This window comes from Acipenser ruthenus, chromosome 21 (genome assembly GCF_902713425.1).
Source record: "Acipenser ruthenus chromosome 21, fAciRut3.2 maternal haplotype, whole genome shotgun sequence".
Taxonomy (NCBI): Eukaryota; Metazoa; Chordata; class Actinopteri; order Acipenseriformes; family Acipenseridae; genus Acipenser; species Acipenser ruthenus.
This window is the reverse complement of record NC_081209.1, coordinates 7,726,345-7,748,291: the sequence shown is the minus strand read 5'-3', so window position 1 is coordinate 7,748,291 and position 21,947 is coordinate 7,726,345. Positions and strand designations below refer to the sequence as shown.

The window sequence follows — 21,947 nt, the reverse complement described above, 5'->3', positions numbered from 1 at the left end:
CGCAGGCGCTAAAACTATAGGAACACGTTACTTGACAGAAGAGGAATTGTGCTATCAGTGTTATGTTAGAAGTGCAGGATAAATAACAAATCTATAGTGTTGCATTTGTAGGAAATAATCATTGTTAAGTTTCAGCATATTATAAACAAGGGCTCAAATACAATTGCCAACATCTTTATTGACACCCTATCTCAATACAGAAGTAGACTTATGGCAACAGGCTTACTATACAATGCCTTTTATCGGGAACGTTTGTTTTATGTCAACAGATATTAGACAGTTCAATTTTAAAATGTGACGGTGGCTCTATTCATAAGAATTTTTTATTAATTGCATTTATTTCCGAAAGATAAAATGGATATGAAAGCACGGCGTAAGATTTTTTTTATTACCAAGTTTATAGCATGTATTTATCGTGCTTCGCCATAGATTTACGATGCATACCTGTGTTTTACCATGATATCACTATGCTATACCACACTTTGCTATGCTTTTACCGCGGTTTTACCACAGTAAACTTATAAGTGCCCCCCCCATAATTGCTGTGTAATACATACCCCCCCCCCCCCCCCCAACTCAACACGACACGACCAACATGACATAATCAACCGTTCTTACCTTTGTATAAGTTAGTGATCAGCAGATGTCTCAGCCGCACGAAGAGCACAGCGTGTGGTTTTCACTAACTCTACTGTGCAGAATATAATATATAAGCTGGCTCTTTGAGCTATATATATATATATATATATATATATATATATATATATATATATATATATATATATATATATATATATATATATATTCTATGGGTAAATATCTGGACTTTCTTCCTCTGCATCCGGATGAGGGACATTTGCTAGGAAATCGGGACTGTCCTGACATAAAGGGACTGTTGGCATGTATGCACAGCTCGCCACACAAAAACTATGTCACAATTATTATTTTTGGATCGGTGTAAAAAGTGTATTGAATGGAAATTAAACTGAGCTATTTCACAGCTCTGTCAAGTCAACATGTTGCACATCATTAGAGGATCCAGAAATGGATGAAGCTCCTTCACCACAAGCACCTGACATATACAATTAAATAACTCCACAGAGCAAAATAGTTCTGAAATAAGTTTTATTTTGCAAGTATACAAATGTCTCTTTAAGAAAATCTGTTGAAGTAAGTTTAGTCAGCAATGCATTTCAAAGTACTATGTTTTTCTCCACCAACAACAAAACAAGCATGTCAAGCCCGATCTAAAAGATTCTAACATTGTACCCCCCTCCTGTTTTATGAAATAAAGCCATAACAGCCATTGTGAAAAAATAGAATGCATTTCACCTTGACGTATGTGAAATATGAGATATACAGACGTGCTCAAATTTGTTGGTACCCTTACAGCTCATTGAAATAATGCTTCATTCCTCCTGAAAAGTGATGAAATTAAAAGCTATTTTATCATGTATACTTGCATGCCTTTGGTATGTCATAGAATAAAGCAAAGAAGCTGTGAAAAGAGATGAATTATTGCTTATTCTACAAAGATATTCTAAAATGGCCTGGACACATTTGTTGGTACCCCTTAGAAAAGATAATAAATAATTGGATTATAGTGATATTTCAAACTAATTAGTTTCAAATAATTAGTTTCATTAGTTTCTCCAATCTTGTAATCAGTCATTCAGCCTATTTAAATGGAGAAAAGTAGTCACTGTGCTGTTTGGTATCATTGTGTGCACCACACTGAACATGGACCAGAGAAAGCAAAGGAGAGAGTTGTCTGAGGAGATCAGAAAGAACATAATAGACAAGCATGGTAAAGGTAAAGGCTACAAGACCATCTCCAAGCAGCTTGATGTTCCTGTGACAACTGTGAAGTTGCAAATATTATTAAGAAGTTTAAGGTCCATGGAACTGTAGACAACCTCCCTGGGCGCGGCCGCAAGAGGAAAATCGACCCCAGATTGAACAGAAGGATAGTGCGAATGGTAGAAAAAGAACCAAGGATAACTGCCAAAGAGATACAAGCTGAACTCCAAGGTGAAGGTACGTCAGTTTCTGATCGCACCATCCGTCGCTTTTTGAGCGAAAGACCCAGGAGGACTCCACTTTTGAAAGAAAAACATAAAAAAGCCAGACTGGAATTTGCTAAAATGCATATTGACAAGCCACAATCCTTCTGGGAGAATGTCCTTTCGACAGATGACTCAAAACTGGAGCTTTTTGGCAAGTCACATCAGCTCTATGTTCACAGACGAAAAAATGAAGCTTTCAAAGAAAAGAACACCATACCTACAGTGAAACATGGAGGAGGCTCGGTTATATTTTGGGGCTGCTTTGCTGCGCCTGGCACAGGGTGCCTTGAATCTGTGCAGGGCACAAAGAAATCTCAAGACTATCAAGGCATTCTGGAGCGAAACGTACTGCCCAGTGTCAGAAAGCTCTGTCTCAGTCGCAGGTCATGGGTCCTCCAACAGGATAATGACCCAAAACACACAGCTAAAAGCACCCAAGAATGGATAAGAACAAAACATTGGACTATTCTGAAGTGGCCTTCTATGAGTCCTGATCTGAATCCTATCGAACATCTATGGAAAGAGCTGAAACTTGCAGTCTGGAGAAGGCACCCATCAAACCTGAGACAGCTGGAGCAGTTTGCTCAGGAAGAGTGGGCCAAACTACCTGTTAACAGGTGGAGAAGTCTCATTGAGAGCTACAGAAAACGTTTGACTGCAGTGATTGCCTCTAAAGGTTGTGCAACAAAATATTAGGTTAGCGGTCCCATCATTTTTGTCCATGCCATTTTCATTTGTTTTATTATTTACAATATTATGTTGAATAAAAAATCAAAAGCAAAGTCTGATTTCTATTAAATATGGAATAAACAATGGTGGATGCCAATTACTTTTGTCAGTTTCAAGTTATTTCAGAGAAAATTATGCATTCTTCGTTTTTTGTGGTGGGGTACCAACAAATTTGAGCACGTCTGTATATATATATAAAATTGGAAATATATGTTCCTTCATGTATGCTGGGCTTTAGACAAACAGTAAAACATAAATGCAAAGCTGGAAGCACAGTTTCTTCTTTTCTTTTAAGATCCAGTCGGTTTAGCGGGGACTTTAATTGTCACCTGAAAAACAAAAAACACATTGATTTTATTAACTGCAGGATCCTTGTCACCCTACTCATATTTACACAGAATAATACATTGCTGCCTGTTAACTACATCTTTCCACATCTGAACTATCAAAAAGCAAACTGATTAAAATCCCCAACAATTCCTAGGATTACATTATAATTATAATGTAAACTAGATATTTTTTTAAAGTTGGCCTCACTCACAGTTTTCACTTCAGTGTAGGCCTCCAGGCCATACTCTCCGAACTCTCGTCCATTCCCAGAAGCCTTATAGCCACCGAATGGAGCTTGGACACCACACACATTGTAACAGTTTACCCTGCAGAACGAGAGGTTAAAAAAACATGTGATTCACTAAAATGTGAAGGTAATCCACCAACTGATTCTGAAGCATCCTAACAGCGGTCCTCAATCTGTGCTGTGAGCTGTGTGACACTGGATCTCTTACCAGACAGTGCCGGCCCGCAGTGCTGCAGAGATGTAGTGTGCCTTGTCAATGTCTCTCGTGAACACGGCAGCAGCCAGCCCGTACTGTGTGTCGTTGCCTCGTTCAATCACCTCCTCCAGCGTCTTAAACTTCAGGATCTGCATCACCGGTCCGAAGATCTGCAAAGGGCCAAACGAAAATCTTTTGCTGCAACCAGTTAAACTGTGTATGGAGATCAAGTACACAAGTGCTTCAACTAATGCTTAAACAGTGTAATGATGAAAGCCATTGCTTAAATGTCAGGTTACTGGGTTCTTACAGTTCTACCACTAAAAGTCAAAGTCTTGACTGGCAATAATGCCAAACATTAGTTATAGGGTTTTTTAGATTGGTAACACTGGTTGTGTTGCCTATACCTCCTCCCTGGCGATGGTCATGTTGTCTTTGACCTCTCCGAAGATGGTGGGCTGGATGAAGTAGCCTCGATCTGCCGCCACTCCACCGCCACACATCAGCTTGGCCCCGTCGCGCTTCCCAGCGCTGATGTAGCCCAGGACCTTCTTGAACTGGGCCTCATCGACCTGCATCAGGGAGCCTGGGGTCAATTGATGGACTAAGGCTTACAGTGAACAATTAGCCACATTTTAAAGTAATTCATTTGGGGATGCATTTAGAGAGCTTTTTGATAGACACCCATGTGTGTCAAGTTATGTATTAACAACCTATATAAATGTCTTCTGTCCAAGTATCAATTTGTAGGTTTGGAGGAATCAATGCTTCAGAACCTATACACTTCAATCTGATTAAACCTCAACCCGATTGCAGCTTGAAAGTGGTTTACATGAAGAATGCATAGGCTAGAGGATTTCTGAATCGATTCCTTGACAAGATCCGTTAAGACATTTTCTGTAAGGCTAAAAGGTACTGGTGCTGTACCTGCGGCCCCTGCTCTGTCTGCAGGCTGAACGGGTCCCCCACGACCCTCTTCTTGGCTCTCTCCACGCTGCGCTCCACAAACTCGTTGTAGATGTCCTCCTGCACGTAGGTGCGAGAGCCAGCACAGCACACCTGGCCCTGGTTGAAGAAAACAGCGGAGTGTGCCTGCTCCACAGCATCTTCCACTGTGCAGATAGGACACAGGGCTCAGCAACTCCAGGGATTATACTGTCATGATGAAGCCATCGCTGCTTTAATCAATGGGATCTACCACACTGGGAGTTGTGTTACAGGTAAATCACTCAGTTTTATAGAGAACTACTTGAATATCTCTCTTGCCTGGCAATCTGTAATGCTTTCAGTGTTTGTTATAACAATCTGCAAATGTGCCAGTTCTGTCCCCAACCATAATGGCACAAGCTGCCACAGAAGCAAACATTCAAACATCCAAACAAGAAAACTCATGAAAACCAAGCTGCTCACAGTTTGCGTCTGACAGGATGATGTTGGGGCTCTTCCCCCCCAGCTCCAGGGTCACCTTCTTCAGATTCCTGCTCGCTGCCTGCTGGATCAGCTGACCAACCTGTAACACAACAAATGTTACACGCTGCTGGTGGAGGGCCATTCAGCGTTTGTTACTCTGAAAAGTCATCAGTATCAGACTAATGGCAAGATTGAGATTTGTTAGGACCTTTAATTCTGTGCAGTCAAAGGGATAGAAACACATTGAATAATACTGCCAACATATAGGCTGAAACATCAACTCCTCTGATGCAATTGTTAATTCTGCAGCCCGGATCTGCAGTGCGCACTGACCTCTGTGGACCCGGTGAAGGCCACCTTGTCGATGTCCATGTGGGAGGAAATGGCCGCGCCGGCTGTGCGGCCGTACCCCGGAACAATGTTCACAACCCCCTCAGGGAACCCCGCCTGAAGGACCAGGGAGAAGGTTAGCCACGGGGTGGGGATAGAGAGGGGTTGTGGGGCCCAAAGACCCAGAAATGAAATCATCCTAAAAAACACCCACGTCATTATTTTTCTTAAAACCTTCTACAGAATTTTCTGAACCAAACTTATTTCAGTGCAATGAATACCAAACATTAAAAAAGCTCCTTACTGTGGCTTGGGAAATGCATCAATGAGATTTCCTATTGGCAATGTAAAAATCACTAGTGCTGTTATCTGGAGGAAGATCAGCAGACCTGAATAAAGCTCTTTACTCTGGCTTGGGATGTGCATCAAAATACTGAAAGCTCCATTTGCATGTTCAGAGTTGCACCTCCAAGCCTAACCCTAAGGCTGCACGCTACAGCATCGTCTATGTCTGGAAGACCAGGGACTCACCTCTTTGATGAGGCTGGCCACGTACAGAGCGGTCAGCGGCGTCTGTTCAGCCACCTTCATCACCACTGTGTTGCCTGTGGCCAGAGCCGGCCCAAGTTTACTGGCCTGCATAAATAACGGGAAGTTCCACTGGCAAGGAGAGGCAAGCAGAGAGGCATTAGCAGCTGGGTCACAAGCTCATCTACCTTCAGCTTCATTAGATACACAAGCTCTGTTGTCCAGTTAAGCTTGAACTGGGGCTACCTGCTATTACCTTGACTGCAATTCAAGGTTTGACCATGTTAATAGCAAAGTACCTATACCATGTACTATATTTTACTGTAGAAGGCCCTTTCACTTATTCACTGGTATTATTTATTTCTTTATTATTATTTATTTCTTAGCAGACGCCCTTATCCAGGGCGACTTACAATCGTAAGCAAATACATTTCAAGTGTTACAATACAAGTAATACAATAAGAGCAAGAAATACAATAACTTTTGTTCAAGTGTGACAAACCACAATTCAATAATACAGCAGATAATAGTGATAGTTACATCAGGATATGATTAAATAGTGATAGTTACATCAGGATGTGATTAAATACAAAGTACTACAGGTTAAACACTTGGCAGATTACAGTATTCTGAAGTACAGGATTAAATGCAGTAAAATAGGGGGCAGATAAGAGCAAAATAAAGCACATTTACATGAGGGGTGATAGTGTCCCAGGATACAAACAGAGGAGTTCTACAGGTGCTGTTTGAAGAGGTGAGTCTTAAGGAGGCGCCGGAAAGTGGTCAGGGACTGGGCGGTCCTGACCGCCCAGTCCCTGAGGCAGGTAAGAGGCAGGGGAAGCTATATTCCTGACCGCACTGTATACACAGAGTCCCCCAGACACCTGGTCCCACCCCTCTCACTTTACTCACTGGAATGATCTGGCCGCACACACCCACTGGCTCGTGGCGGGTGTAGCAAAAATAGTCTCCGTCGATGGGAATGGTCTTTCCATGATTCTTGTCAGCCCAGCCAGCGTAGTACCTGTGCCAAAGAAAAGTGGGAATGTTAGACTCCAATTGATTTCCTAAAAAGTTAATGATTGAACACATTTAAACAATTCAGCAAACACTTATGACAAAGCAAATCTTTATTAATCTGACTATTCTTGTTCTAAAATGTTGGTTGGAAGTGATTTAAAGGAAGTTTTCATGTGGTTATACTATGCTGTTTAAAGGAGCTGGACACCTCGAATTACTGTGCACTTAGCTGTGGTAAGCTTTTCATAATTTCAATTGAAATTCCTAAAAGGAAAAGCAAAGCAATCGAAAGCTGTACCTTAAGCACTTCACCACTACAGACAGGTCGACACTGTAAGACAATGCATATGGCTTGCCATTGTCCAGGGTCTCGAGAGCCTGAAGGAGCAAAAGCATGTTTTACTGGTGTAGTGGAGTGTGGTTGTGAACCCAGCATATTCTTTATACTGCCTTAATATTGTACAGCAATGTACTGCAGTCTCCTGCAGTAAGATACTCAGAACCAATTAAAACACACAGAAGAACTGCTTAACCTTTGACATCTTTCATGTTGTTTACACCCTCGGGAGGACTGTATAATTCAAAGTTGGTTTTCCAATGTGATGTTAAAAAAAGAAATGAATGAGCAAACTTGCAGAACAAATACAACAGGCTGGTCACATAAGCTGCTCTATTAAAATGCCTAGGTACGTTTAAATGTATCTCTGATGGAGCTGTTCACTTGCACAGTTCAATACAGAGCGGCACAGTATGCTGGTGGATACAAAGCATATAGGAGTGAGATCTGTTTCAGCAGGGGGTTCAATAAAGGGGGGTTTGTTTGTTATCTATGGGATAATGATGTTGCTCTGGGACAAGGTAATAATGAAATTATTTACCTTTGTCTGAAATAATTTTTGTAGTCCACTGAAAGAGTTCACTTTTTGAGACACTAACTGTACACTAACAAAAGTACACTAACTGGGTACTCACTGCCAGATAGGCGGAATCTCTCTCGATCAGGTCAGCCAATCGGTTCAACAGGAGTCCCCGATGGGAGGCGTCCATCCGTCTCCATGGCGATCCCAGTCTAAAGGCCTGCTTCGCAGCATTCACTGCTTTATCTACATCTGCCTTGAGTGAAAACAATCACAACTTGGGTAAGGGTACATGGAGACACCTGGGCCCTATTTTGCAAAGCTTTGAAACTTTCTGAAATGAGAAAACCTTTTATAACATCAAAAAAAAAAAAGACGAGAAAAAATCTGGCAATTGAAAAGTGGGTTCAGGAGTGTTAAAACATTTACAAATAGCAACATGACAAAAATCTTGTGTGAAACTCAAATCTAATTTACTTGCTTACCACAGGGAAAGTTCAATCAAGCAGCTAATACACAGAGTACATGATTATTTTAATAAATTGCATATGAAACGCATCTTAATACATCAACGGCTGGTTTCACAGCCCCTATTTGGACTGGGCCAACTACATAATGCTATCTGAAAAAAAGCAGAAAACACGTGACATAGTGTGTACTGTGCCTTTTTATGCAATCAGCTGTCTCTCAAGAAGACTGACCAACATTTTATGCACATAAGATACCAGACCTAATATATAAATATCTGCATTGCCCTGTTCCTAGCTCAGTTTCAGTCATGACTGGCAAGACAGATCTTACACACTGCTTACTTATTCAAGACTGCACAAATGTTTTTATTGAGAACAGCCATGGCTTTACGTGCCATTCTGGGGAACAGACTTCACTTCAGATTGCCACATAAAGATACCCTGAAGGAAACAGAGGTGGTACCATCGAGGAGTGCTCGTGTATCCCCCTCTAGAACGCTTGTCACGTTCAGTCAGTCTTGGCCGCCCCTGGTGACTCTGCGCCCCATTGACAGTGCTGTGGCAGGTGTTTCTATGTTTGTGATCACGTTGAATTCGACGAGTACAATGCCATTCCCTTACCTTGTCTCCCTCTGCCACCTGGCAGATCACCTCTGCCGTGGAGGGGTTGACGGTAGGGAAGGTTTTCTTGCTCACTGCATCGTGCCACTCGTTGTTGATGAAGATCTAAAACACACGAGGGAGTCAGTGTGCATTATTTAGGAAAGAAGGGGGTAGACACACTGCTGCTAATATGAAGTCTCATTTTCCCACAATACTAAACAGAGAAACGCCCCCTCCCTGGCTGGCTGACTTCCCTTGAACCCTGGAAAAGAACTGTCAGACCAGCCCATCCAGAGAACTGTTCTCGCGGACAGGTCGGGTGGGAGGTTTACAACCAAGAATCATTGCATTTCTGTCACAGCGTTTTATCAATAAGGGCGGTAAAGGTTTTTGATGGTATGAGTGAATTAATGAGTCAGCAGTATTCTTGCTCAAAGCAGAGGTTGAGTAGGGTACTGCGGGCTGCAGTGTATGCCTTTTTTGCAGAAGGCTACTTACTTAACAGACCTTTTGCTTCAGGCTATATGTTATGTCATTTTACAACATGCATTTACAGTTGGAAACAACATATTAACTACATTCTCGTTGATATGTAATAATAATAATAAAATGCAATACAGTACTATAAATATAGTCGAGTACGATAACTACCTTGTTGAAGTGAATTTCAGGCTGGGTGTTGGGCGCTGGTATTGCTGAAGCTGTAGCCGAGTACTGGCTCGCTGGAACCCGGAGCGAGAGACGAGAGATCGGCGGAAATTTACTGGCTAGCACGGAGCGTAACATCCTCACCTGTAATAGATTCCGCTTAGAATATGTATGGAAATTATTAGAAATCTGCGCTGTGACACACACACACACACACACACACACACACACGGAACATACAGCGCAGTGAAAAGCTATGCAATAAGAACCATGCAGAAAGTCTCATCTTAAACAATAGGCGACAATGCATCTCGTACTGGCGGCTGATAAATTAATATCTACATCAGCATAAACCCCGTTCTTACCATTAGATTAGAGAGCTTGTTAGTGTCTAGTTCAGTGTTATAAATCGCCTGTCTTTGAACCGTATAGTTTGTGGTTCGCCTCCAGCCCTCGCCTTCTAGTCAGTTCTGTTGGCTGAGCTGCAACACATTACAGTGTGACCTTTATATCCATAGGCTGGTTTTACGAGTAGCAATCCTGAAATCAAACGCGGAAGAAAATGGAATTCATTTCTCACACGGTGTAACAGTCACACCCCTTGTACTGGAATAGATGTGAATGAGTATTTATATCATGTACACGACCTTTTTTATTTGTTAAAAACATACTAAAATCACGTTTTTGTGGACAATAGTTAATGGAATAGCCCTCTGCCGGCCTGTCTTGTTTTAAGTGGTAGGTAATTTGCCTCCTTCGTCATGATTTCCATTACATGAGAGTAGATGTGCTTAAACAGACAGTAAGCAATCCTCACCATTATCCTGCGAACTCGTAATACGAGGGGTGACAGATACATGTCATACAGTATGCAGCATAACCCAATGACTGTTTGGGAGCAAACAGGAACTCACGTAATGACAATAAACTGCATATATTTTGTTTTCTAATTTACTTTCTTGTCAGACATCACATAGGGCTGTAATAATAATAATAATAATAATAATAATAATAATAATAATAACAACAACAAGAAAGAAAAACTACTACAGTGAAAACCCAATATATTCAACTTATATTTGCAATTCAGCATTGTATTTTGAAGATCTTTAGAAACCATTTTATATGTTTACTGTAAATCCAGACATTTGAGCTCTCCAATGAATTTAGCGATGGAATCAAACAAGCAAATGTTTGGTTGTAGCAGAAAAGCTAAATATTTTGGACACTACATTTTCAGCGTGCTCAAAGGAGGCTGTGTGGTCCAGTGGTTAAAGAAAAGGGCTTGTAACCAGAAGGTCCCCGGTTCAAATCCCGGCTCAGCCACTGACTCATTGTGTGACCCTGAGCAAGTCACTTAACCTCCTTGTGCTCCGTCTTTCGGGTGAGACGTAATTGTAAGTGACTCTGCAGCTGATGTATAGTTCACACACCCGAGTCTCTGTAAGTCGCCTTGGATAAATGCGTCTGCTAAATAAACAAATAATAATAAAGGCAAAATTCATTGTACAATAATAAGGGACCATTTCAAATTATTATTTATTTTCACTAAAGTGAACACCTGCTTTATAAAAATACACCTGGTGGAAATTCAATTAAAAAAAAAATGTTTACAATAAAATATGATTTGCTAGTGTTCCACCAACGACACCTGTCATCATCATCTAAACAGTGATTCAATATAAATGCAGACTCATTCACATGAATACAGTCCCGTTCAGCAGGCGTGGGGGCTCTTGTACACACGGTTCTGTTAATCAGTAACTCTCCCTGCTCTCTTCAGGAAGGCAAACCAATAATAATAATATTCTGTACCTGGATCTAATCGGCAGGTGTGTTTGATGGAGGCAAAAGGTTAAGGTCTCAACAGCTTTGAGAAATGAAGCTGAGTCACTGCAAGTGGTACACTGTAACCAGTATAAAAGTGTACCATGTTACACTATGCATATACCCTAGTTTACCTTGCTTTGCTATGTTTTTAATATGCTTTACCATAACTTGCTGGCTTTACACTGTTTCCAGTACCAATGCTTTATCATGATTGCACAAGGTTTTATTACACGCTATGCTTTTACTATGGGGATCTTTTATAGGGGATATGCCTCCAGCACATTCACAAACTGCTCATTCATATCATTATTACATCTTACATTACTTGATCATTATTTCTTGTATTATTTGCTAGTGGGCAGACTCACTTGTGGTCTAATGTTTTGAGACTTTCACACTGATAATAATATAATCTTACCTATATCCAATTAACCCTTTACCTTTCCCAACATTTAAAGTACAGTCTATTATAACAATATAACATTCCATGTAATAAACCTGAGGGAATTAGAGTATTATATACAGGTGTTTCTGTACTATTAGAACATTATAAAAAGGCATAATACATGGCACAAAATTCACCAAAATATGGTGCCTGACAATGGCTCTCACTTACACCGACTTATAAACTGGCTGCTCCAAACAGACCTCATTAGAAGTACTTAGGACACTTTAAAATCAGTAATTCATTAGCCTCTAATGATAAGGGTCCTGCCTCCAGAGTTCAGCAGTTTGGTGCAATTCATTCTCTATGTCTTCTGAGTGAAGAGAGACAGGGATAGAGGTGCCCGTTGATCTTCCTCATCGGGGAGCGGCTTGCAGCGGTGAGTCCACATTCAAATTAGGTAGAAAAACAGGGTTCAAATGATTGGAGATCTAGATGAATAATAGTAAAGATCATTTAAAAGTTCAGCGTCTCAGCTCCATTTTGCCCACAGCAGCCTGGTGGACCTCGTCCGGCCCGTCTGCCAGCCTCAGTGCCCGCGCCCAGCTGTAGAACAGCGCCAGGGGGTAGTCATTGCTAAGCCCAGCCGCCCCGAACGCCTGGAACACAAACAGGGAGGCATTGGGATGTGCAGAGCTGAACCGATCTCAGTCTGGTGTATATACTGTCCAGTGTCACTCGACCAAAAATTATTGGCATAAAAAAATGTATCTTAAAAGTCTGATTAGCTTTGGGCTATTGATTCTGAAGATGGCCACATATCAGCCGATAGAGAACCCCCCTTTCGTGTAATGAATTTACCTGGATGGCACGGTCGACGACCCTTAGAGCCATGCTTGGGGTCACTGCTTTAATCATGGAGATCTCTGGAGCAGCCACCTGCACACAGACACACAAGGACAGTGTTAAACATGTGCTCTATTGAAGACCATCCTCCTCAAATACAGAGCCCCCCTGTGTCAGGTACCTTGTTCCCCACTGTGTCCATGAGGTGAGCTGCCTTGAGCACCAGGAGGTGGGCCTGCTCGATCTCCATGTGGGACTCAGCAATGTCAGCCAGGATCGTTCCCTGCACCGCCAGAAGCTTCCCAAACGCCACTCTCGACTTCACCTGCAGGCAGAAAAACTCCTGTAGTAGCGTCCGTTTACCACTAACCTTCAATAGCAGTGCGGTAGTCACACTACACTGGACTGTACCTCGGGGTTATGGTAGCACAAGAACACCTGCCTGCTGTAATAGTACCCAAACCTGTCCCAGATACTACCCAGGTAAAACATTTTCTTAACCTTGTTCTTGGCTAAATCGATTCAGTTTCTTCTAAACGTTCAGTTCAGCCCCAGGTATGTTAGTATGTTCAGAAAGCCCTCACCCTCTCCTTCATGAGCTCCAGGGATCGCTCCGAGTGTCCGATCAGCCTCATGCAGTGGTGGATCCTGCCGGGCCCCAGCCTGTCCTGTGCAATCTCGAACCCTCGACCGGGCCCCAGCAGCAGGTTCTCTCGGGGGACACGCACCCTGTCAAACACCAGCTCCCCGTGACCGCCTGCCAAAACAAGCCAGGAAAACCAGTGTGGCAGTGAGCTACCAGCCCTGTCGGAGATAAACGCTTCGACTTACAATCCTCATCAAGATCACATTAAAAAGGAGCAGAAAGCTATATTTTTACAGGGAAGGCTTTGGTCAGATCCTTTAAATGTTTTTTTCCCCCCCCACATAGCATTTTAAAAGCTACCCAGTACACCCAGTAAAACAAAACCTTTCCAAGGTTAGAGCAAATACCAGTTTCAGTGTGCCAGCTAAACTGTCCACTGGAAGTGGCTGAATAATCTGCATGGAGTTATAACACATGTGGTGCGTGTGCCAGGGGTTACCCACCTGGAGCATCCTCTATGCCATAGACAGAGAGAGGCCTCAGGACTTTCACCGCTGCCGTTTCCATGGGAACCAGGACCATAGACTGCTGCGGGTGTCTAGGAGCGCTCGGGTCTGTTTTGCCCATAAACACACAGAGCTTACAACGAGGGTCCAGTGCACCTGGGAGACAAAGGGTAAACAAATCCGGATTTAGATAAAACCCAGTAATAAGTTTAAACTAGCCTTAAAAGCCAGGCCATGGCTTCAAACACAGTTATATTTGTGCTACCTGACAAACCTGGTGTCACTTCTTATTTAGTCCCAGCGATACTGTCCAGTTACATGTTACATTTCATTTTGTTCTCTAAGGAGACATAACATTGTGTATTACTACAGGACTGAAAAACAGAACTGGAAGTTCCCAACCTGACGTCCACCATTTATGGCCGTTGAGAATGTAAGAGTCTCCGTCTTCTGTGATTGAGGCTTCAATGTTTGTGGCGTCTGAGGAGGCCACCTGAGATTGAAGAAACACGTACAGTAAAGCTGATTCAGAGACCCTGAACAGCACCACTGGACTACAACGTTACCTTAGCTTAAACATTTCTGAAAGAGGGTTTTTTCATTTAAAATTTAAGTTGGTCTTCAAAAGAAAAAAAAAAAAAAAAAGAGAACCCCATATTGTAGGCGCTTTGGCTCATAACAATAATGCAAAACACTTTCTCTTTTTGAAATCTGTTTTTAAATGGCTTTTTAATAGTTTTGTTTTCCTTACATCTCCCTTGCTATTGTATGAAGTCATTCAGAGTTGTTCTGAGTTCTGTTACTCTAATATTCCGTTATTATCATTCTTCTCTAAAAGTTGCCTTTATCTGACTTTGAGTTTGTTTGGAGAATCAAAACTGGGTTGCCAACTGGCTCCATATTGCCTACACTGTGTTGGGCTGGACTCACCTGTGGCTCAGTCATGGCGAAGCAGGACCGCATTTCCCCCTCTAACAGCGGCCTGAGCCACTGCTCCCTCTGCTGGTTAGTCCCGTAGCGAATTAGCACCTCCATATTTCCAGTGTCAGGGGCAGAGCAGTTAAACACCTGCAAACCCCCATTGCAGCATTAACACAAAGACTCAACAGCTTGTGTTAAATTCATCACAACTGAATACAGGGATGGAAATAAGACTCTTATTGAACAGCAGTTTCACTCATTCCAGGTTTTACTACAAGCTTGATTAGCCACAGTGCATAGGTAAAAATCTCAGGTCTGTCTTATTAAACTCACAGTAAAACCAGGAATGGATCAAACTGCTACGTAATAGGAGTCTTATTTCCATCCCTGGAATAAGTGTTTCTTTAGACACCGGTACAGGAGTGACATACATACGGTTGGACAGATATATGATAGTCTCAATAACTTGTGGTAAGGAAAGTCCTTACCAAGTTTTATCACAATTGGATAAGCAGGTTTCTAAAATATTTCACGATACAGGAGTTGGTCTTTATTTCTGTAGCAGGCACGCAGGTGCAGTGAATCTGACCTCCGGAGCGTACAGCGAGCGGCCCATCGTCTCACACAGGTGTGCGTATTCCAGGTTGGTCAGCCCGGGCCCCAGCCTCCCCTCCGGATCCACCTCCAGAGGGATAAAGAGGTTCCACAGACCTGCAGACTTTGCCTTCTCCTTTAGACACACACACACACAGTACAGAGATGCTGAACACAAGCACAACCTGCACGGTTCTCAACGCAATCAGAGGTTCGGGGTTTTCAGGTTTTATTTCAAAGGGGAAGTGGCTTCAGATTATTATTTGTTTTTAATTTTCTCTTTTCCTTTTAGGATGTTAGGGAAGTCAATTGTTAAATCAGCACAATAAAAAGTCACTGCAGCTGCTCTAAAACAGAGTTTGTCATTTTTCGATCAAATCTAGTGAATTTTATCCAAATATAAGTGATAAGTTTCTTTTGATGCTCAAATATAAGTGATACGTTTCTTTTGCTGCTCAGTATATATATGGGCATCCCCCAGACAGGGGCCTGCTGTGTTGAGTTAATATTCCTAGATCTCTTTAGAGTTACTGGAAGAGCTAATCAGGCTCGATATCTGCACACACAGAGCAGGGTCACTATCTGAGGCAGGGTACCTTCAATTGCTCCATGGCAGGGTGTGGGCTCCACCTGTCCTCAGATACCTGGTGGTCTCGAAGCTGCTGCTCAAGGGGGTAGATGTGCTTCTTCATGAACTCCTGCAGGTGGCGGTATAGCTCCTGGACAGGGGGCCGCAGGCCGTCAGGGGAGATGACCAGGTGAACCTTTGAGGGAGGTTTTGCTGCTGGTGGACAGACCAGCAGCGCAGCGTTCAGGGGTGGCGGTCAATCTCTGCGGCCGCTGCTGCCCAGACCAGGCGCTGTAGCCCCTGGTAGGTCCAGCCCCAGGTTTGCCCACGGGAATGGATTTGAAGACCCGGAATCCCTCCTTGACTGCGAAATCCCAAGCCAGCTCGGCCATCCGCTCTGCCAGCTTCCCAGTAACCTCTGCGCTGGCAGAACTCGCCTGCCCTACAGCAGCAGGAAGGCTTTTATTTTTTTTAAACACAGATTTTTGCCTGCTTCACAGGTCTAGATCAGCACTAAGTGTGTACTACCTTACCTACTGTATATCCAACATTAGTGCTAATCTGGTAAAACCTAGAATTGTGTATTGTCTTTTAAGCAAGTATTAAAAGTACCCTAGAGCATACCTAATTAAATTGTTTCTTATATTGTCAAATAAAAAAATGGTAATAGATATGCATATTAGCATAGGTGTATAGTTGACTGGTTTGCTATTTTGAGTGGAGCTATCTTTCTTACCTCTATACAGTTCTGCAGTGTTGAAAGAGTTATATAATACATACAAAGTAAGCACAACTTTAGTACTTGTAGTTATCGTTTCTTGCAGAAGCCCCACCTCTCAGGGAGCGCTTGTAGACTCCCTGCAGGATGGCTGCGACTCTGAAGAACGAGAAGGCCATGTAATAATTCCAGTTGTCATTGGGCTCCGTCCCCATGCTGCTGCTGTACAGGGTGAAATACTCCTCTGCTGTGGGGATGCCCAGCTCCGGCAGGTCACACCCACTGAGACCTCCAGGAGAGAAGCAGATCTGTTACAATGATGTCAGCACCAGAACCGCTTTGAGCTCGTCACATGCTTTGATCCAGAAGACACTGCGGAGGTGAAAAGGCTTAGCAACTTCATTTCACCTAGTGTAGTATCAACTATCAAGATTTCAAATACAAATACAAACTGCACATTTGAAACCTAAGTAGCAAATGGAAGTTTTCCACAATCCATCAAGGTCACTTGCTTCACCTGCAGCAATGACCTCCATGACTGACTTCGATCACATACTGCGGCTCACTCTGCACGGCTGCAGATAAAATCAGCTGTTACAAAACCACAAATGAACAGCTCAGCATACAAGACTTCTGTGCACATTTCATAACAGGGAAATCATGAACATAATCCGATATTTTATTCCCAGTGGACTTCGCTGGAGCACAAACCTGGTTAATCTGTCACTGTGATTTGTATTCTTTTAAACCAGATGTGAAAATAGAAAGAAACAGAGCGGGTGTGTTTACCTTTGAGAACTGGGAAATCGGGGTGCAAGTAATGGGCGAGGCAGCTGTAAGCCAGGTCGGAAATGGGGTCCCCCAGCGTGGATAACTCCCAGTCCAGCACTGCCAGCACCTCTGGCTTCTCCGGGTGGAAAATCAGGTTATCCAGCCTGAGGGAAACGGGGAGGGATTACATTGAGCTCCTTTAAACTACCTGGAAGCTGCAGGAGATTCGGAGTTGGGTGTTACACCAGGAAATGGTATATAAAGATGATCCAAGCCCATATTGCCTCTACGCCAAGATAGACACACAGGCAGCTATTTAATCCAAGCCAGGACACTGCAAAATAAACTATTGTGCTGTCCATTAAAAAACAGATCTATTCGGGACATTACAGATTATAACTTTATCAACAGTGACTTCTCACTTTTTTTAAATATACAGTACTCCCAAACCTTCATCTGATTAAAGTGGATTTTAGAAACTGAATGTATTTAGAATGTTGTCACTACAGTTCCAAGGTCAAAGGGCAACATTCTGTTCTTATCCTCTATTCTTGACACCTGAAGTACCATTCAGAACAGTTCCACTACATTCGGATGGTGGCTCTGGTAAGAATCGCTGAAGGAATGATGTTAAGAGGAGCATGCCCTGGACAGCTTGTTACCTGAAGTCTCCGTGCACCACAGCAGTCCTCTTGTGCTTGGGGAGGTGCTGTGGGAGCCACTCCAGCACTCTCTCCATTGCTGGGATGCGCTGCGTCTCGCTGGCTCGGTACTGCTTGGTCCAGGTTTGCACCTGCCGCTCAATGTAGTTACCTGGCAGAACAGAGGTGTCAAGCAACAGACTGTACTGTGCTGATGTAAGCCGAGCACAAATACTTTAAGACTCCCATTGTATAGCAGGATGAGCCATTCCAGGTATTAGTAAGAAATAATCAGACACACCATGCATATTTATCAGTTTCCATGCAGCTCAGAATTTGAGTGTTTAAACCCATGTACAGGAATGGACTGCAGCAACTGGTCCATATGAATTGTGGTAATGACCAACACACTGCTTCAGGTCACAACAACCTTACATCTTCACATTACACAGCAGGTTTTGACAGACTTTGTACTTCGATTGACTCCCTGGTTAGAAGGAGACAGCTCTGTTTAATTTCCAGTATGTGTGTTACTAGTGCTCTCGGTGTGTTGTGGCTCTATGCATCACCCTCACCAGATTTCCCATAGTCCTGCAGCCCGACTGCACTGATATCAGCGCTGTGAATCTGACAGAGGACGCGGTTCATGGCCTGGTAAACCTCTCTCCTCTCGTCTGGGCACAGCCCCGGCAGAGACGGGTCCTTGAATATCCTCCCCGGACAGTACTCCATCAGGAAGAAGGGTGTGCCAATGACGCTGGAGGAGAAGCACAAAGGGGCTGGTTTAGCAAGGCCTTCCACAGGGCAGTCTGCACCATTTTCTTGATCAAAAGGAAAAATAACAACAACTACTTTGACCAAAAGCAACGACCGTGAACACAAACAGTACGGTCTTAATAGGGAGCTGGTTCTAATGAAGAGAGTCTCCAAACTGAAAGGGACTGACAGCAATCAGAATGTGTTGGTTTAGAGGGGGGTGGGTTGGTGTATTGTGTGGTTGGGGTTTCAGTAAAGGATGTCTTAGTGAAGGAGCACTGCAGTTCATACCTCCTATATACAGCTGATACGTGCCCCATCGTACACAGTACTGTGTGACATACCTGGGATCTTCACAAAGAGCAAGCACCTTCGGCACAGGAACTCCAGCATCCCCCAGAGCCTTCATCACTCTGCACAGAGCACAAAACACAGCACATATCGACTCCTTCTACTAATAACTGTCAACGGATTACATTTTCAGTTTGAATATTGGTAACTGGAATGGGAAATACATTCTGTTAGCCTACATCTGATATCCTCTGACTGGCAGGAATTTGAGAGCTTCTGCCTCATATAAAAAAATATACATTCTAAAAGTCAGGCTCAAGGTTTTCAGTAAAGGCACTGCAGCATAGGAGTGCAGAGAATACTGTATATGTGTTGCAAAGAAAGAAAGAAAGCAAGCCCACCTGAACTCCCTCTCGACAGCGTGTGCGGAGGGCAGCAGTGCTCCCGGTGGTTTCTTCCTCAGGACGAGATGGCGCTCCCCAGTGTTGAGGAGGTAAGTGGGGTTGGACTGGCCGTGACTAAACTGCCGCAGAGTCAGAGACTCTGAAACACATACATATACGGTTATCCAACTCGCATCCAAATAATGTTCATTGACTTGACCAGCTTGACACAACAACATGTGTCATACAACAATGAAAGAAAGCAGGTAGCCTCAGTAGACCAAGGGAAAGAGGATAGTACTGTACAGGAGGTATGGTTTGCATCACTGGGGGCGTTGCCATATCATGGCTATAGATGACCAAAACAGCACTCAGTGGCACCCATTTGCAGCAGCGTTTCTGTACCCTGTTTCTTGCCAGTGGTCTACTGCTGCTATTTTGCAGCAGGTGTTTAGTTGTCTAACCCCTGTGCAGGTGTAATATCAAGTATTACTTCATCTAACTGAAGGGTAATGGATGTGGAAGTGCAGGGAGTGGTGTGTACCTGCTGAGGAGAGAGGCAGGACACTCTGCAGGTATTGTCTGAGGGGATCCACTGGGATGTCCATCCCTCTCCTGACAGCCCGAGTGCCGGGGACAAACCCTCGCAGAGGGAACCCCAGCAAGCCCTCCAGCGCCTGCACTGCCACTGCGGGGTCTTCAACCTGAAACAGCAGACACCACATCACCTCTTACAGTCACACAGCAACACTGAGGGGTCTCAGCACATGCAGAAATCGGGACGTTTTGTGCCTGCCAGCTACAGGTTTAAATACAGAGTTAGAGATATGAAAAATGTTGCCTTTCGTTATGTTTCAAGATAAAAAAAAATCCAGCACTTTCTTTAAACACCTGAAATCAGTTTAAAAAGTAATAATACAATAACTCAAACAGTTTGTCCTGGCATTTTAAAAAAGAGCATTGATATTTCAGTACAAAAAGTGTGTGCAAAGGGCCTGCAGGTGTGTATTTATTCGGCACTGCTGTGACGGGAGTCACTCACTCGCCTTGATTGTGCGGAGGCCCAGCTGAGCCGCTGCCTTCACATTCTGACCAACATCGTCCAGGAAGACCGTCTCTTCTGGAAGGACCCCGAGGCGGTCGACACACAGCCTGTAAATACGGGGGTCTGGCTTGCAAAGCCCTTCGCGACACGACTCTACAATCTGAACAAGCATAACACGAGTACAGTCAAAACAGCATTGCAAAGAGACTGGGCAACAAAAGGGACAGTAATCCATCAGGAGTTCACCAATAACCTGGCAAAATAAGACTTAAACACAGAGGAAGTGTTGATTCAATAAATACACCTGTGAAAAAGGAAAGCTGGAAACATGCACGTGTGTTCGGTAGTTTACTGGTGAGCCGTTTTGAGTGGCGTTATCTTTCCGATACTACTATCTTTCTGGACCTATGTTAGTTCATATAGTTCAGAGTTTATGGAATACAAAATGAAACATGTTTCTGTGTATGATATAATCACATTGTATATGCGGTATGAACTAACAGCACCAGTCCCGCTTACCACATGGAACTGGGTCCTGTCCAGGGGCAGGTAGCTGTGCCCATGCTGCAGGTACTAGTTGTTGCTCAGCACAGCTGTCTTCAGCCCCTCTGCTCGGATACAGAGGATTGCCTTGGCATGGCTGGGTTCTGCTGAGCCATGGGGCCGGAGGTCAGATCAGACAGGAAGGAGTTCACTGGGACAGGACAGCCTGCCTGGATAGAGAGAGAGAGACAGGACAAGCACTATTATAGAGCACCTGTAACATAAGCCAAATCACTTTTTAAAAGTGAGATGTTAAAAGCACCCCTGTACATGGACTGCTGATGTACCAGCTGCACTCACAGAGGAGACGCCTTTGAGTTTTAAAACGTCACCAGGATGTGATGACTGAAACACCAAAGGACTTACAAAATGATTCGAAGCAACAAGAAGAAAGACAACTTTCAAACCCATACCAAGTTGCTCTTGATGTGTGGTTATGAGGTTTATTACTCGCTTTGCAACCTTGAGGTTAGAAGCTTTGACCCGAGCCCTGCTTTGTCTTAAGGGGTTAACATTAAAACAGCAGACGGCAGCATCTTCTCTTGACTAGGAGTAAATGTAGTGCTAAGATAAGTGTTCTTACTATAGCTGCACATTCCTTTCCGAAGGTGTGTGTGAATTGTGCAGCACTCAGCTCTCCTCTCATGTATCTCATCCAGGCATTGCTGTCTCCACCTGTTCGGATTGCTGCAACTCCCACTCTAGGAACAAAAACACACTCTCACAAACCTTACCAAGCCCTAAACAGCTTCATGGTTCCAAACATGAGGTATAGCTCTCAGTGTGCATGCCTCACTTTCAGGTAGTCTGTTACTCTTGCACTTCCCAGGTCATTTCACCTCCGAAGTGTCTTTGAGGTCAAAGCCTGTCGCTGGCTGCACTCCTTTGAGGAAGCAGCTGGCTGGTTAATGACTGCAAAGAAGGAGTTTAAAGGGTGGGGGCAGTTTAGGATTCGGAAGTGCATGACCCCCTGACGGTGAACATGTAAAGAAAGCTTTCTTTAAAACTAGTATGCTAAAAACAAGTGTTTCTTTCAAAATCTACACTACATACCATGTGCTCAATAGCTAAGATTTATGGAATTACCTGTGGCCTTCTGATAAGGCGATGGAAGAAGAACGCCTCCCAT

General features: G+C 43.5%; 1 protein-coding gene and 1 pseudogene across 2 annotated transcripts; both read right to left on the bottom strand.

Moving 5' to 3' along the window:
- Window positions 1–1,116: 1,116 nt before the first annotated feature.
- On the bottom strand, window positions 1,117–9,951 carry LOC117973363 (aldehyde dehydrogenase, mitochondrial-like). 2 transcript variants are annotated; one of them, XM_058994697.1, is made up of 14 exons: window positions 9,800–9,951; window positions 9,438–9,593; window positions 8,805–8,909; window positions 7,829–7,969; window positions 7,155–7,234; window positions 6,749–6,860; window positions 5,840–5,968; window positions 5,312–5,425; window positions 4,979–5,078; window positions 4,496–4,680; window positions 3,976–4,140; window positions 3,581–3,738; window positions 3,337–3,451; window positions 1,117–3,124 (listed from the first exon to the last, which is right to left on the bottom strand). In XM_058994697.1, the coding sequence occupies exons 1-14, from the start codon at window positions 9,800–9,802 to the stop codon at window positions 3,086–3,088; spliced, it is 1,602 nt and encodes a 533-aa protein (XP_058850680.1). In that variant the 5' UTR covers window positions 9,803–9,951; the 3' UTR covers window positions 1,117–3,085. The 2 variants fall into 2 exon arrangements, with proteins under 2 accessions (XP_058850680.1, XP_058850681.1); XM_058994698.1 differs by having other exon boundaries at window positions 9,438–9,578.
- A 1,003-nt stretch (window positions 9,952–10,954) lies between these two features.
- On the bottom strand, window positions 10,955–21,947 carry LOC117428281 (acyl-CoA dehydrogenase family member 10-like; annotated as a pseudogene).